The sequence below is a fragment of the Protopterus annectens genome, chromosome 9.part0 (genome assembly GCF_019279795.1).
Source record: "Protopterus annectens isolate FY-2018-M chromosome 9.part0, PAN1.0, whole genome shotgun sequence".
Taxonomy (NCBI): domain Eukaryota; kingdom Metazoa; phylum Chordata; order Ceratodontiformes; family Protopteridae; genus Protopterus; species Protopterus annectens.
This window is the reverse complement of record NC_056743.1, coordinates 882,393,501-882,406,329: the sequence shown is the minus strand read 5'-3', so window position 1 is coordinate 882,406,329 and position 12,829 is coordinate 882,393,501. Positions and strand designations below refer to the sequence as shown.

The 12,829-nt window shown below is 39.3% G+C and overlaps 1 protein-coding gene across 1 annotated transcript in view; it reads left to right on the top strand.

Moving 5' to 3' along the window:
- Positions 1-12,829, top strand: part of LOC122810604 (zinc finger E-box-binding homeobox 2-like) — a 603,498-nt gene that overhangs the window by 575,768 nt on the left and 14,901 nt on the right. The window contains exon 9 of the mRNA XM_044082179.1: positions 2,824-3,038. Coding sequence (XP_043938114.1) covers positions 2,824-3,038 — 215 coding nt within the window. The remainder of the gene's footprint in view (positions 1-2,823; positions 3,039-12,829) is intronic.

The window sequence follows — 12,829 nt, the reverse complement described above, 5'->3', positions numbered from 1 at the left end:
CTCCCTTTGTGGGCGTCTCTTGCTCTCTCTCTCTCTCTGTCCCAGACTGTTGTTATAATGTGGCAGTATTTTCACTGGGAGGACACTATGGTTTCCGAGTCCATCAGAAAATACTATGCGTTCTTTCCAGAACCTACACCCATTCTCCTGTTCTCTCGGCTTTAGAGGATGTGTATTACTGCCTGCAGTTTTTCCGATACTCAGCTAGCTGACCCTAAAGGAGGTAGATAAGTCATATGAAGTTCCTCATTCGTTTAAATTTTATACACCATTTCTCAAGCCTGACCCAGCAGCTACAGCCTTAGTTGACCCATTGCTGATTAGCACTTAGCTAATTCCAATCCTACCCTTTCTGATAAGGATGGGAAAACTACTGACATGGTATGGGGAAACAGTCTGTATGTCTGCAACTTTGATTTTCAAAAGTTTTAATTGTCTGACTCTTATGTTTGAGTTTGTTTTGACAAATTGTGAAAATATGAGGAATATTTTATCTTCAGTCTCTTCTGGTGAGGAAAAAATTGCTTTAAATAACTTAGTTTCTTTCTATTGCACATGTCACTACTCACAGTTTCCAGTGAGTGCATAACAAGGTTGAGTCTTCTAGAGCTATGGCCACTGGTACTATTCTAAGTTTACATGGCTGCATTTTCAGAACCTCTCAAATGATGTTAAAAATTAGTTTTTAAATGCTGCCTTGTATGCAGATTTACTGTTTGCCCCCTGTGCTACAAAGGTGATCAAAAGTGTCTTGTAAGGGGCAGGCTGATCCAGGAACTCTAAGATTTTTCAGCCCTCCTTTTCCAAGTAGTCCAAGGGATTTTCAATCTCCTCATCCAATTTTGGCAAAAACAGAACAAACAGTCTCAACAAATTCAGATAAACAGACATTTAAGAAGAAATAACAAAGGGGTTTCAAAGAGAATCTCCATGTTTCTCTGTGGCAAAAAATCGACAAATGAGTTCTGAAAATCATTCATCAAGGTTATAGATGGCAGCGGGAGGGAATTACTCCTTTGCAAGGGTCCTCTTTTGTTTCCACCTGTTCCTCTTTACTTCCCTATTCATCCAGATATTTCTTAAGGTGTATGATGTCTGGATCACATTATCAGTTCTCTGCCTTACCCCTTGGACTATTCACTACACCACATGTGTTCACAAACTGTCTAGCTCCAGTTACAACTCATTGCAGGCTACAGGGTATCCACTTTTTTCCATATTTAGACAATTTGCTTATCTTTGCAGAGTCTTTTTCAATGTATCAGGAATCTGTCTTCAGTGAGAAATCTCTTTCAGACAAGCTGGAATTCCAAGAGAACAGTCAGCATTCTTTCTTGACTCCCTCATTCAGGATTGTGTTCCCGGGGTGTCAACTAGACATCTCAGTTCAAAAAGCTTTTTTTCCACAGAAAGAAAAAAGATCTTTATTTAGAAGAGGAACATGGAGTGTGTGAAACTTTTTTTTTTTTTTTTTTTTTTTAAGTATTTTTTTTGGTAATGTTTGCTGCTACCGGGATGTGGGAAGAGGTACCTCTTGGCTGCAGCTGCCACACCCCACCATATTAAGCATGTTCTGATGATGTTCCGAGTTGCTGGGACAAAAGCACTCAACAACTGGTTATAAATAAATCACCACTGAACTCTTGAATTTGGTTGTTTTGTATTGTGCAGCAACTGTGCAGTGATATTTTCTGGTTTCCTGGCCTGCGATGACGTGGACTAAGATTTGTTGTTTACTAGTTTTTTTCTGGTTGCACGGTTGAAACACTGATTGTGTTCTTAGACATGTTTAAGAACGCTGCAGTTGATACACAGTTCTTAAATAATTATTTGCATACTTTCTAGGCCTTTATCCCAAACAATGAAACATCTCAAGCTGCATTTCTTTCTTTTGTGGCCATTGCATGGCAGGAAATTACAATGTCCCTGCATGCACGATGATAATAATACATCTGGATCCAGGAATGCAAACGACATTCAATTCAGGGGCCAACTATGGTAGAATTAGCAACTGTTTTTTTTCCATGTTTAAAAAAATAAATAAATAAACTGACATCAATCATTGTTAGTAATCCATAAAAAAATAACTAACCATTAATTACACATTTTTAATAGATGGTATAATTGCTGAATGTAAGATGATAGTGTAGGACATTTGCAATTTACACCGCCTAAGGGTCAAATGAGAAGAAAAGGATGAAATGCTGAAGGAAAACTTTTCCATCTTTTTCTTGTTGTGAGAAAAGGGCATAAGATAAAACTTGTGCAAATCAGTCCTTCCTAGAGACTAGTGACAGACAAATGTGGCTTACAGATGAAGAAGGCAGAAGACAAAATATCTTATAACCACATTTGAAATCATGCCAAATCATACTTGAAGTTAGTGTACATCCACCTCTGTCCACCACTTCAGTCATCACTTTACAAAGAGCAGACACAAATATTTGGCTTTGTCTAAGACTGGCTTTCATGCAATGTGCCACTATGACTACAGTATGAATGAAAAGTCTGAGCTAGCTAAGCACACCATTTTTTTTGGGGGGGGGGGCAATAGCATCCCTTTAATGAATAGGAGCAAGCAAGCCAACACTCCCCAAACCTTGTGGTTCTTGCAGCTGCAGAGGTTAACCTTAGATTAAGACTGGTTTGATGAAGGTTCTGGCTCTTCTAGCTGTTTATAGAAAAGGGTAATGATATAGGCTAGATCACAGCCATCTGTATGGATTACAAAGCTATACTTAATGGGTTTCTGTACTCAGATGAGCAGACTTAATTACAGCCATCATATATGGGGGATGGTCAATCATTTTGGTTGTAATCCAGGTTACTCATGTATATTTTTTTCTTCACTAAGGGGGACACGTGCAACAGAAACAAGGGTGAATACCCACTCTTACTAGATGATGCACCTGATCTGGATTTGGGCCCATGTAGGAAGCGCCTGAAGAAGACAGAGGATGGACTGTACGCATGTGACATCTGTGACAAAACATTCCAAAAAAGCAGCTCACTTTTGAGACACAAGTATGAGCACACAGGTATGTTTGTGCACTACAGTGAGGAGAAAGATTTTATTTTTTGCATTTCTTAATGTGACCTTCCAGAATTGTATTAAAAATTAATTTTCTTCTCCATTTTGTTAGAGACAGTTACAGAATAGCAGTTCAGTAACAGTTATGGGTAACAGCCTACATTGTTTAGCACAGTTATACACTTACCACATTATGTTTTATTTATTTTTTTTAGTTAAAATGAGGGAAGAAGTCTATTTTATTTGGCATAATTCTAAACTCACCATATTATGCTTTATTGTATCTTTTCCTTAAAACTAGGGAAACAGACCACATGGTTACCTTAGTTATAAACTTGCTATATTATCCTTTATTTTATCATTTCCTTAAAACTGCAGTGCTTGAAGTTTTCCTCTGTGCAATTATTTACACTTTAGTATTTGAAAAGCCCTGCTGGACCTTTAAATACTACCTTCAGTGGACATTCATTGAGTTAAACAGTGCATCAGCAAGACAGATGCCATACTCTGTTAAGGATTATTAAAACATCTCTGACAAAGAAGCCTTCAGCTGGGCCACCCTGGTCAAGCAAGGGGACTGCAGTACCTCATCTACCATGTAGAATACAACTAGTTATGAAATCATCAGGATTCAAACAAGACTTTGGAGTATAGGAGAATATGAGCATATGACACACAAAGCCAGAGCAGGCTGCATGGACCTACATCCCTTTTGACCTTTGTCAAGAATTATTGCAATAAGGTTATGCTAGGTTAATAACAGTGAGGCGGGTGTGTCTATCTGTGGTGATCACAGCTAAAATTCATGAATAAAACAGAGCTACTGTCACATCATCTAGATATGAAGTGAGCAGATAGTGGTCTGCCCTTTTTCTGGAAACTTCTGTGTCCGACATCTAGTAAGCAGTCATAAGAGTAACAGCCTGTGTGGGATATGAACACAGGTGTTACAGAAATATACATTAGATAATGTCATTTAATTGCGTCATTACTATATGTTGCTAGTTGTAGGAAGGAATTATGAAAATATAGGCCAGTAAAGACTCCATGGTGAGAGGTAAGATGAGGGTGACCACCCCACCATAGCCACCACTGTTAGTTAGGAACCCACATGGATTTCCTCTTGCTGATTAGGGAGTGACCTTGTCACTTGTAGTTTGTATGATGAATTAAATATGTTCATGAAAGAGCAAAGTCATTCTTATGGTTGGTGGTGGTTCTGGAAGGGGGCATTCCATCCCCTTCACTTAGGTCTTGAAAATATGTCTCTACATATGCTCAGAATGAAAAAGTGGAATATAGGGTTAATGCAGTATCTGAATGGACATGTGTAAATATGAAGGTAGCCTGTTGACATAAAAGGCAGCTGATACCCCTGGCCACTGCGGACATCATTCAGAATTGTACACAATGAGCTTCCTGAAAGCTTCCCATTCAGGCACTGCCTTTGCATAAGATGTGTTGCTACTTGTGCTTCTCTGTCTCATCCTGCAAAGACTGTGAACTTGTTTTTATATTCTGGCATCCCATCATCAAAGAATTCCATCATGTTCATTTCTACAGCTTTAGACTGCATAAGATCTTTTTAAAAAGCCACTGATTACTTCAGAGCAAATACTGGTTAATGTTAAATGTTGGGTTGCACCTAGTGCATGACTAGTTAAAGATATCTGACCAGACGAAATCATAGGAAAGCAACATACACTGTATTGGTCTCAAAAGAATACACTGCTTTCACAAACACTTCCAGAAATATTAGCAAACAATCAAAACAATTTTACTTGTCTCGGAGAGAAAAATGTTAGAAGCACTACTAAGCATTTGAAACTGACTGTACGAAAGCCAGGCTGAAGCATTCTTGTTTTGCAGTTTATGATCAGAGAAAGTCAAATACAGCATTTTAAAATAATAGCAGAAAGACAATATAAAGCATTTTTTCTTGCATAAAAAAAAAAACAGATTGCATTAGTAAGTACTGTCAGAAATGCTACCAGACAAATGAAATAGATTTTACATGTTTCAATGAAAACACAATTATCACATTGTAACAAGATACAACAGTTTGCTCCTAATAAAAAGAAAATTATATAATTTAAGGTCTGTTAAAATCAGTCATTTTTTGTTGTCCATGAAAATATTATAAATAGTGAACTCTGATCAGAGTACTCAAAAATACAGAAAAAATGTCATGAAATTTAGAACTTTTTTCACAATAACATATTTCTTCTTATATTTACCATGTGCCAAACTGCTAGTTTGCTAAATTCAGTTTTTTACACTCAGAATCTTTTAAAATGTTGCTTTCAAACAGAAGCAGAACCAATCAATGGGATGTCCTATCTCGCCTTCATTCTTACCAGGATGGGTTTGGATCCGATCCTCAGATCCATCTCGGCCTTTATCTTCAAGCTCAAGGCTCTCTGCCAGCTCTTGGCTAAACCCCTATCCCAGCATGCACTAGGACCCTCCCCAGATCTCGTTTGCCGCTAAACAAGATCGGGTGTTCATCTGTTAGCTCTGACTAAGTACCATTTTTTCTTATTGGTTAGCTTGCTAAAAATAGAAACATTTGTTGTAAATTTTCCTCTCTTTATAGCTTAGATTGTATCCTATTCCATCTGCTACTGTGGTGCTTTTTTGTGACAGGCCATTGTCTCTTGTTAGGCCTCATCTTTCCTATCCCAATTCTTTAATATTCCCTTTCTATTTAGCCCCCTTTTAGTTAAGGGTTTTTATATACTTTTATATGTTTTCTCTTCACTTAAAAACAGTTCATTTAAATTAGAGAACTGTAGCTTAGCCCATTTAAGTTAGAGGGCTGTAGCTCATCCCATTTAAGTTAGAGGGTGCTATTTAACTCTCTATTTCTCTCTCTCTCTCTCTCTCTCTCTCTTGGCATAGTCCATTTTAGTTAGAGGGTTGTGCCACTTTCTTTTTATTTTTTTACCTGTTTAAGTTAGAGAGTCTAGTGTTTAAAAAAAATATTTAGACTAGATAATTTGTATTCTATTTATTCTGTTTGTTCAGCATTTCTCTTCTTAAAAAATGTCTGGCAAGGCTTCCAAACCCATGGGATTTAAAAAATATGATGATTGTGGCAATAAGATGCCCCTAAGTGATACACACACAGATTTTGTGTTTATTGTCTCAAGGCTGTCCATCTCCAGGAGTCTTGCTCTATTTGCCATAGGTTTAATCATAGAGTGCTCCTGGAGATGAAAAATAAGTTAATTTTGAAAGGACTTCTAAAAACCTCCTTCTCAGAGGCACTGGAAAAAGGACCAGGTTCAGCCAAAACAACAAAGCTCCCTCCTCTAAATCAGACAGATCAGACAAATTTGGGAAGAGGTCTTCCCCTTCCACTTCATTGGAGCCAAAGGAAAAAATACCAAAGTTGACTTCTTTGGCTCCAGAGAGTTCTGGATCCAACAAGCCTTCAGCTGACACCCTCTATTTTGGTACCATCTGAATTAGAGATATGGATCAAGTCTCCAGTTTTGGGGCTGATCTCCCCTACATTAAGATCACCCATACTACAGTGATCTAAATCTCCAACCTCCTTGACTCGGTCCTCTAGGAGTTTATCTAACAATAATGTGGATCGAGTGGTACAGAGGCTTTTGAAGACACGGGAGCTGGCCAAGTTGTTGTCGGGATCCAACCCTGAGGACTTCAGATCCTACAACGGCCACCCCATCTGCCTCTATTCCTCCTCCGATTCAACCCCTTGCTTTGGAGCTGGAAAGTCCAGTAGTGAAACTGGTGAAACTTTCAGATCAGAGACCCAACTTGGGTACTACAGATTTGACCATGGCTCTAATGTCCTCAGCTCCATTGGAGTGGGAGGAGTCTAGGAGCAGACACTGTCCAGTCAGGTCAGAAGGGGTGAGTCAGATTGGACAGCTGTCAGATCCGACTTTGCCTCGTGGGGCCTCAGCTTTGATGAGTTTGGCTCCTATCTGAGCCTTGGGACAGTCATCTCTGGCTCTGAGGGATCCGTCAGTTTCCTCAGATCAGGGACGCGTGCCTTTGAGGTAATGAGGAGAGTACTGTCTCCACAGACAGGTCCACTATCTTCTAACATTGGTGCCTGCTTCTGTACCCTCACATCCACAGGGACATAGAGATCCTAGGCCTGAGTATGCCCCACAGGGCACCCCCCCACTTTTCCAAAACCTCCCCAGAATACCCATCTGAGGAGGTCCCTAGGAAACGACTGTGCAAGAGGAAGCACTTAGACTCCCCTGAGGAGTCTATCACTTCAGACACAGATCTTGAGGCTGAGGGGTCCCCACGGTCACCTCCAGATTATATTTCATTTGGAGATATCTTAGAGATATTAAAGCAGGTGGCTGCAAATCCACTAACCCTTTTGCGGGGGAGTCCATGTACTTGAAGGCATTTGGATCTCACCCTTCCACCTCTTGGAAAAAGCTCCAGTTACATTATGTACAGAAGACAATTACAATAAACAAATATAAGATAATCAAAGTAAGCAAATGTAAGAATAAAATACATTGGTAATACACAGTAATGTTCTGAGAAACCAATAAAGAAAAATATTAGAATTTACAGGAGGAGGTCAATGAAGGCGGAATACAACATTAACCATAAAGTACAATGACAATCTACAAGGAATAGTGCAAGTATATCATACAAGAAAGCATAAGGAGTGAAAGTTAACTGATATTCAGTGAGAGGAGAATATGTTCACTGTCATATTAACAGTAGATGAATGTAGAGAGTAAGGGTATTTGTATGCTGACATTTGAATGAGAAAGAGACTGTGACTTAAAGAGCATGTAAAATCAATGTAAAATGCGGTAGAAACACAAGACGGTGTTTAAGGGAAGAGTCACTTGGGGGGACGAGAAACTGTAGCAGAATAATACTGTGTAGGAGATGAGTAGATGGAAGTGCTGAGGGAGAGAAGTATGGAATAGTAGGAAAAAGAGTATAAGAGGTGAGTGGATGGAATTGTGAAGAAAGATGCCGTCCATGTGCAGTGGTAGGAAAAAAATTAATGTGGAGTGGTGCATTGTGGGAGCACTGTATGGTCAGATGTAGAGAGAGACTGAGTATTAAGGGGGGAGAGAGCTGATGGTAGATGGCAAGAAGATGTTTATCAAGAAAGGGGGAGTATCAGTGACAGAAGGTGTGGTAGAGATGGGCTAAGTAATAAGTGATAGTATGGTTTGGTATGTTAAACATCAGAGTGATGCTGGAATATATAGAAGAATATGAGTGATCTGGAGAGTTTTAAAGAAATTTGGGATAAAGTTTAGAGAAAAAATAGTAGGGATTATGTATGAATTAGAGGTGTATGGAGAGGGAGAGAGGGACAATTAGAAGAGGCAGTTTGGTACAGTGGCTAGTCTTGGCAAGGTAGACTTTGGATATGGAATATTACTTTCATAGGACAGAATGGTTGAGTGCATTGGACCTGGGGCTGTCTATCCAGAGAATGTGCAGGGGCAAAGACATGAGATGTAGTGATAAGCTGGCCTGCTAACTAATGGTGGTAGGAATATAAGTCCATATTTTGAAGGCAAAAATAGAGTACAGAGACACGCCAGAACAATTGTGGGGTTTGGATATGGCTAATAGCAAAATATCTATGTAATATAGAGGTCTGTTAAAGGAGCAAGGTTCCACTATGTTTAGCAATGCAGGGCCGTTTTGAGGTTTGTTCATTTTATGGACAGTTACCAATAAGGTTATAGAAAGGAAGTGTGGTAATTATTACCAGTATACTTGTTTTAAGGCGGGACAGTGGTGAGATTTTGCAGTGCAGTTTACATTGAGTCTTACTATTTTGTTATAGCATTGTTCAGTTTTAGTTAGGAGAGTTTACTGAAGATGGGTGAAAACTGGGGCTGTGTGTAGTTGTGAGGGTAGACGAAATGTAGCAGCTTTTTTTTTTTTTTTTTGCATTATCAATTAAGCATTTGTTATGATACAAAAGACCAAGTTTTTGTTGGGTTTTCTTGACAGCTTGTTATATAAGGATCCCAAACTTTTGATGCTCTTCTTTTATGATGCCAAGTAATTTTGTATGAAAGAATTCCAATAACTGTGTTGTTTTCATAGGTGTTGGGAGAGGTTAATTTTTCTGTTAGATATATATCTGAAAAGTACCTTTCTTATATGTCCACTATTGAAGCGTGCCTTTCCTGCTTGGAATTTTTACTATTTGCTAGAAAATCTACCGTAGCTTCCATCTGCATGGTATGCAACTGGATCTCAAATGTGCACCTTGGAAGACTCCTTTACTGCTACCTGTTACTTAAACCAGCAGAACCTCTGAACTGTGACCTTGTCCATTCATTCTTCGAACCTCTGAACTGTGACCTAGTCCATTCATTCTTCTTCTTATGTAGTGTTCCAGAAAGACAATGCCCATCAGAAGAAATTCTTCTTTTATGCCTAAGGTTGCAATAGACACATTTAAATTAGGCCACCTGTTTACCACTATTCTTCCATAATTTTTCTAACATTGGAGAATATCTTGCATTGTATGGGTGTTTACAGACAGCTCAAATTTTATGTGGGCAGAACCAAATCAAGCAGGAAACATTATGTACTTTTCATATTAGACCCAGAAAATAAAATGGAATGTAAAATATCAAAGTTAACACTTCCAAAATCTCTTTTCTGTTGCATTAATGTTTACTTGCTGAGCCTAGCGCCTACCCTGTCAGGGCTGTGGTTACAGCTGAGGTTTAAAAAAATGCATCTTAGGAAGCTATTTCTGGTGTGGTTAAATTGGCATCACTGAATACTTTTGCATGACAGTATAAACTGGATATGATCATCAAAGCCAGGTCTTCCTGGACCATTAATTGGGATATTCTTTCATGATGATCCACCCAAGAGGTTTAGCTTGGAATTGGTTTCTGCTGGTAATGAAGATGAAACTCCAGTCTCAGATATGAAAGTTATGCACTTACTGTAACAATAAGCCGGGATTGTTAGTTACACCCTCTTTACCATTTCTGCCCTCCTTTCCCCAGCCTAGAACTAACCTGCTTGACTAGTGGTTTGCAGAATACTGTAGTAAATTTATTTAGCCATTCATTTAATGGTTGGTTTATGGCTTCTACCATGTGTGAACTACTGAAATCTTAAGAGGTGACCTCAAACGTATAACACTGTAGGTAAATAGGGTGGGAAGGTTTATACCGAATGGTTAATTCCTGCTAGTCTTAGTGCTGTTGGTAATTAGGATGGAACTGCCAATCCAGATCTACTATTGTAGTAACCAAGTAACTTTGTTTATTTCCACTAGCCCATTAGGATATGGAATGAATTAGACAGTTGTGTGGATATTCACAAATTTAGCCCAGTATAACTGGACTATCACTCCTTGAAAAAGGAGGGAAGGTCTCATGGTAGGTACTGGCAGGGCTTAAATAGCCATGTGTCCCAGTTGCCTTGTGCATGTTATGATTCTATGGACTGAATATTATATGGCTGAATTTTCTGTCTCGTGCACAATTCATCTGTCTATTGTGAACAGTTTGGTGTCTGACAGTTTGACTTTTTTTTAAAGAGAACTTGAAATATTTGTCTACGCAAGTAAGATGCATGGTTTTATGGAAAATGAACATGTAAAAGCCCAGTTGACTCCAAGGATAATCTGCCACTGGGTATGCTATCATCTCTTCTTTAGGATTGCTGTTATGATGTGCACTGCAGACTGCACAGCTCTTATTCTGTTCGAGCTGACATTCCTATCCAGCACATTTTATCTCTTGCTGTTTGTGTTCAGCTCTGTGATGCAGAGAAATAAAGCTCCGACTGTGGTCAGATGACCCACATTTGAATAGTGGCTTGAGTGCTGGAAAAGTCAGGAAGGGTGGGAATGAATCACATTTGCAGACTTGCCCATCCTGAGAGGAGAGCAATAATGGCCCCGGTTTGTGCAACATGCTCTTGTGTAAGTGGATACTGGCATGTTACCATCAACCATATGACCAAGGGATGTCAGCTTGGTGATCTCAAGCAAGTGATGGTGACCTACATTCACATACACACACACACACATATATATATATATATATATATATAGGGGTCTACCTGAAAATGCCAAAATTTCTAAACGCCGATGATGAGAACACGACACCAGAAGATCGACAACGGAGAAGACCGACAGTTGAGAATCCCGATGCTGAGAACACCAACATGTTAAGGTAAGTGTGCGATAGGGACGGATGTTAGGGTCAGGGTGCAGGTCAGGTAAGTGTGCGATAGTGACGGACTTTAGGTTTAGGGTCGGGTTAAGTGAGTTAGGGTTAGGGTCAGGGTAAGGTAAGTGTGCGATAGTGACAAAGTTAAGGGTTAGGGGCGGATTAAGTGAGTTAGGGTGCGGGTAAGGTAAGTGTGTGATAAGTGACAGAATTAAGGGTTCTGGGCGGATTAAGTGAATTAGGGTTAGGGTGTGGATAAGGTATGTGTGCGATAGTGACAGAGTTAAGGGTTAGGGGCGGATTAGGGTGTGGGTAAGGTAAGTGTGCGATAATGACGGACCTTATGGTTAGGGTTTGGGTTAAGGTTAGTGCATAGATAGTTGTGTATGTATGGTTTAGTGTAAGTTTGTAAGGTTTTTGGTGTGCTTGTGTTGCGTGTGTGTTTTTTGGGAAAGGTATTTGTTTTGTGGAGTGTCGGGATTGTGGTTTGTTGGGCATGTGAAGTTTCATGTTTTTGAACTTTCTTTTTTTTTTTTTTGGTTTTGTTGTGTCGGTTATTTTGTTGTCGGTGTTTTGGCATGTTGGTGTTATCAGGTAGACCTATATATATATATATATATATATATATATATATATATATACATACAGATATATAAATATGATATAGATATGGGAGAAAGGCATAGGATGCCCCTGAGATGATAATGGGAGCAATTCAGCCACTAAGGAGGCAGTAGAGCAAGAACAAATGCCCTCATTGCTGGGATTCTGGCAATGGCACAAACACTGCCATGGCTGGCTGTGTAATTCCCCCTTTTCCCTCCAGGCCCAGTTTCTTCCTCTCTGAAAAATACTCCAGATGGGCTGGACTGATAGGTTTGAAGTTTATGGTAATTTTTTTCCATATGAGATTTTTGCCTGCAGACATTTTTTTTATATTTTTTGTACTTCAATATTCCCATATGTGATTTAATGTTGTTAAGCACTTTTCTATGCTGTTAAGCTCTACTTTAACACAAGAACAGAACAGCAGCAAGAAACTCAAAAAGGGCTAAAAGATTCAATATACTCAGGGCTGTAACATTTCTTTTGATGTGTAGCAGCACAAAATATATTACAGCTTTTAAAGCTGTTGCAGAATCCAGTATGCTTCACATCTAGCTGTTGTCTACGAGGCAGTGCCAAGTGTTACAGCTTTCAAAGCTATAAAAAATGTGCCTGCTCTGCACTCTCTGACTGGTAGCACATAGAACCAGTAAAAGCTTCACATACTAATAAGAATTATGATAAAGTTCCACTCTGATCATAAAAAGTAGTTATTTGTTTTAGAGAGAGAAGCCATGATTCAACTTTCAGGCATTGATTCTCTCCTCGATCTATGTGAATTTATAGGTTCATAGGTAGGTACTAGGCTATCTGCCCTAGGGCATTTATAAGCCTAGCCAGAATGTGTTGGGTTTCTCCTCCCTTTTAGACCAGATTCCTGAGCCTCTGACCAGCAGGGCCATAGAAGTGATCCCAGAAGTAAATTTACGATTTCCCATCCACTCATCAAGATTTCTCTTGAAGAGGGTCAGCGAGGGGCTCTGCCTAACATGGACTGAGATTC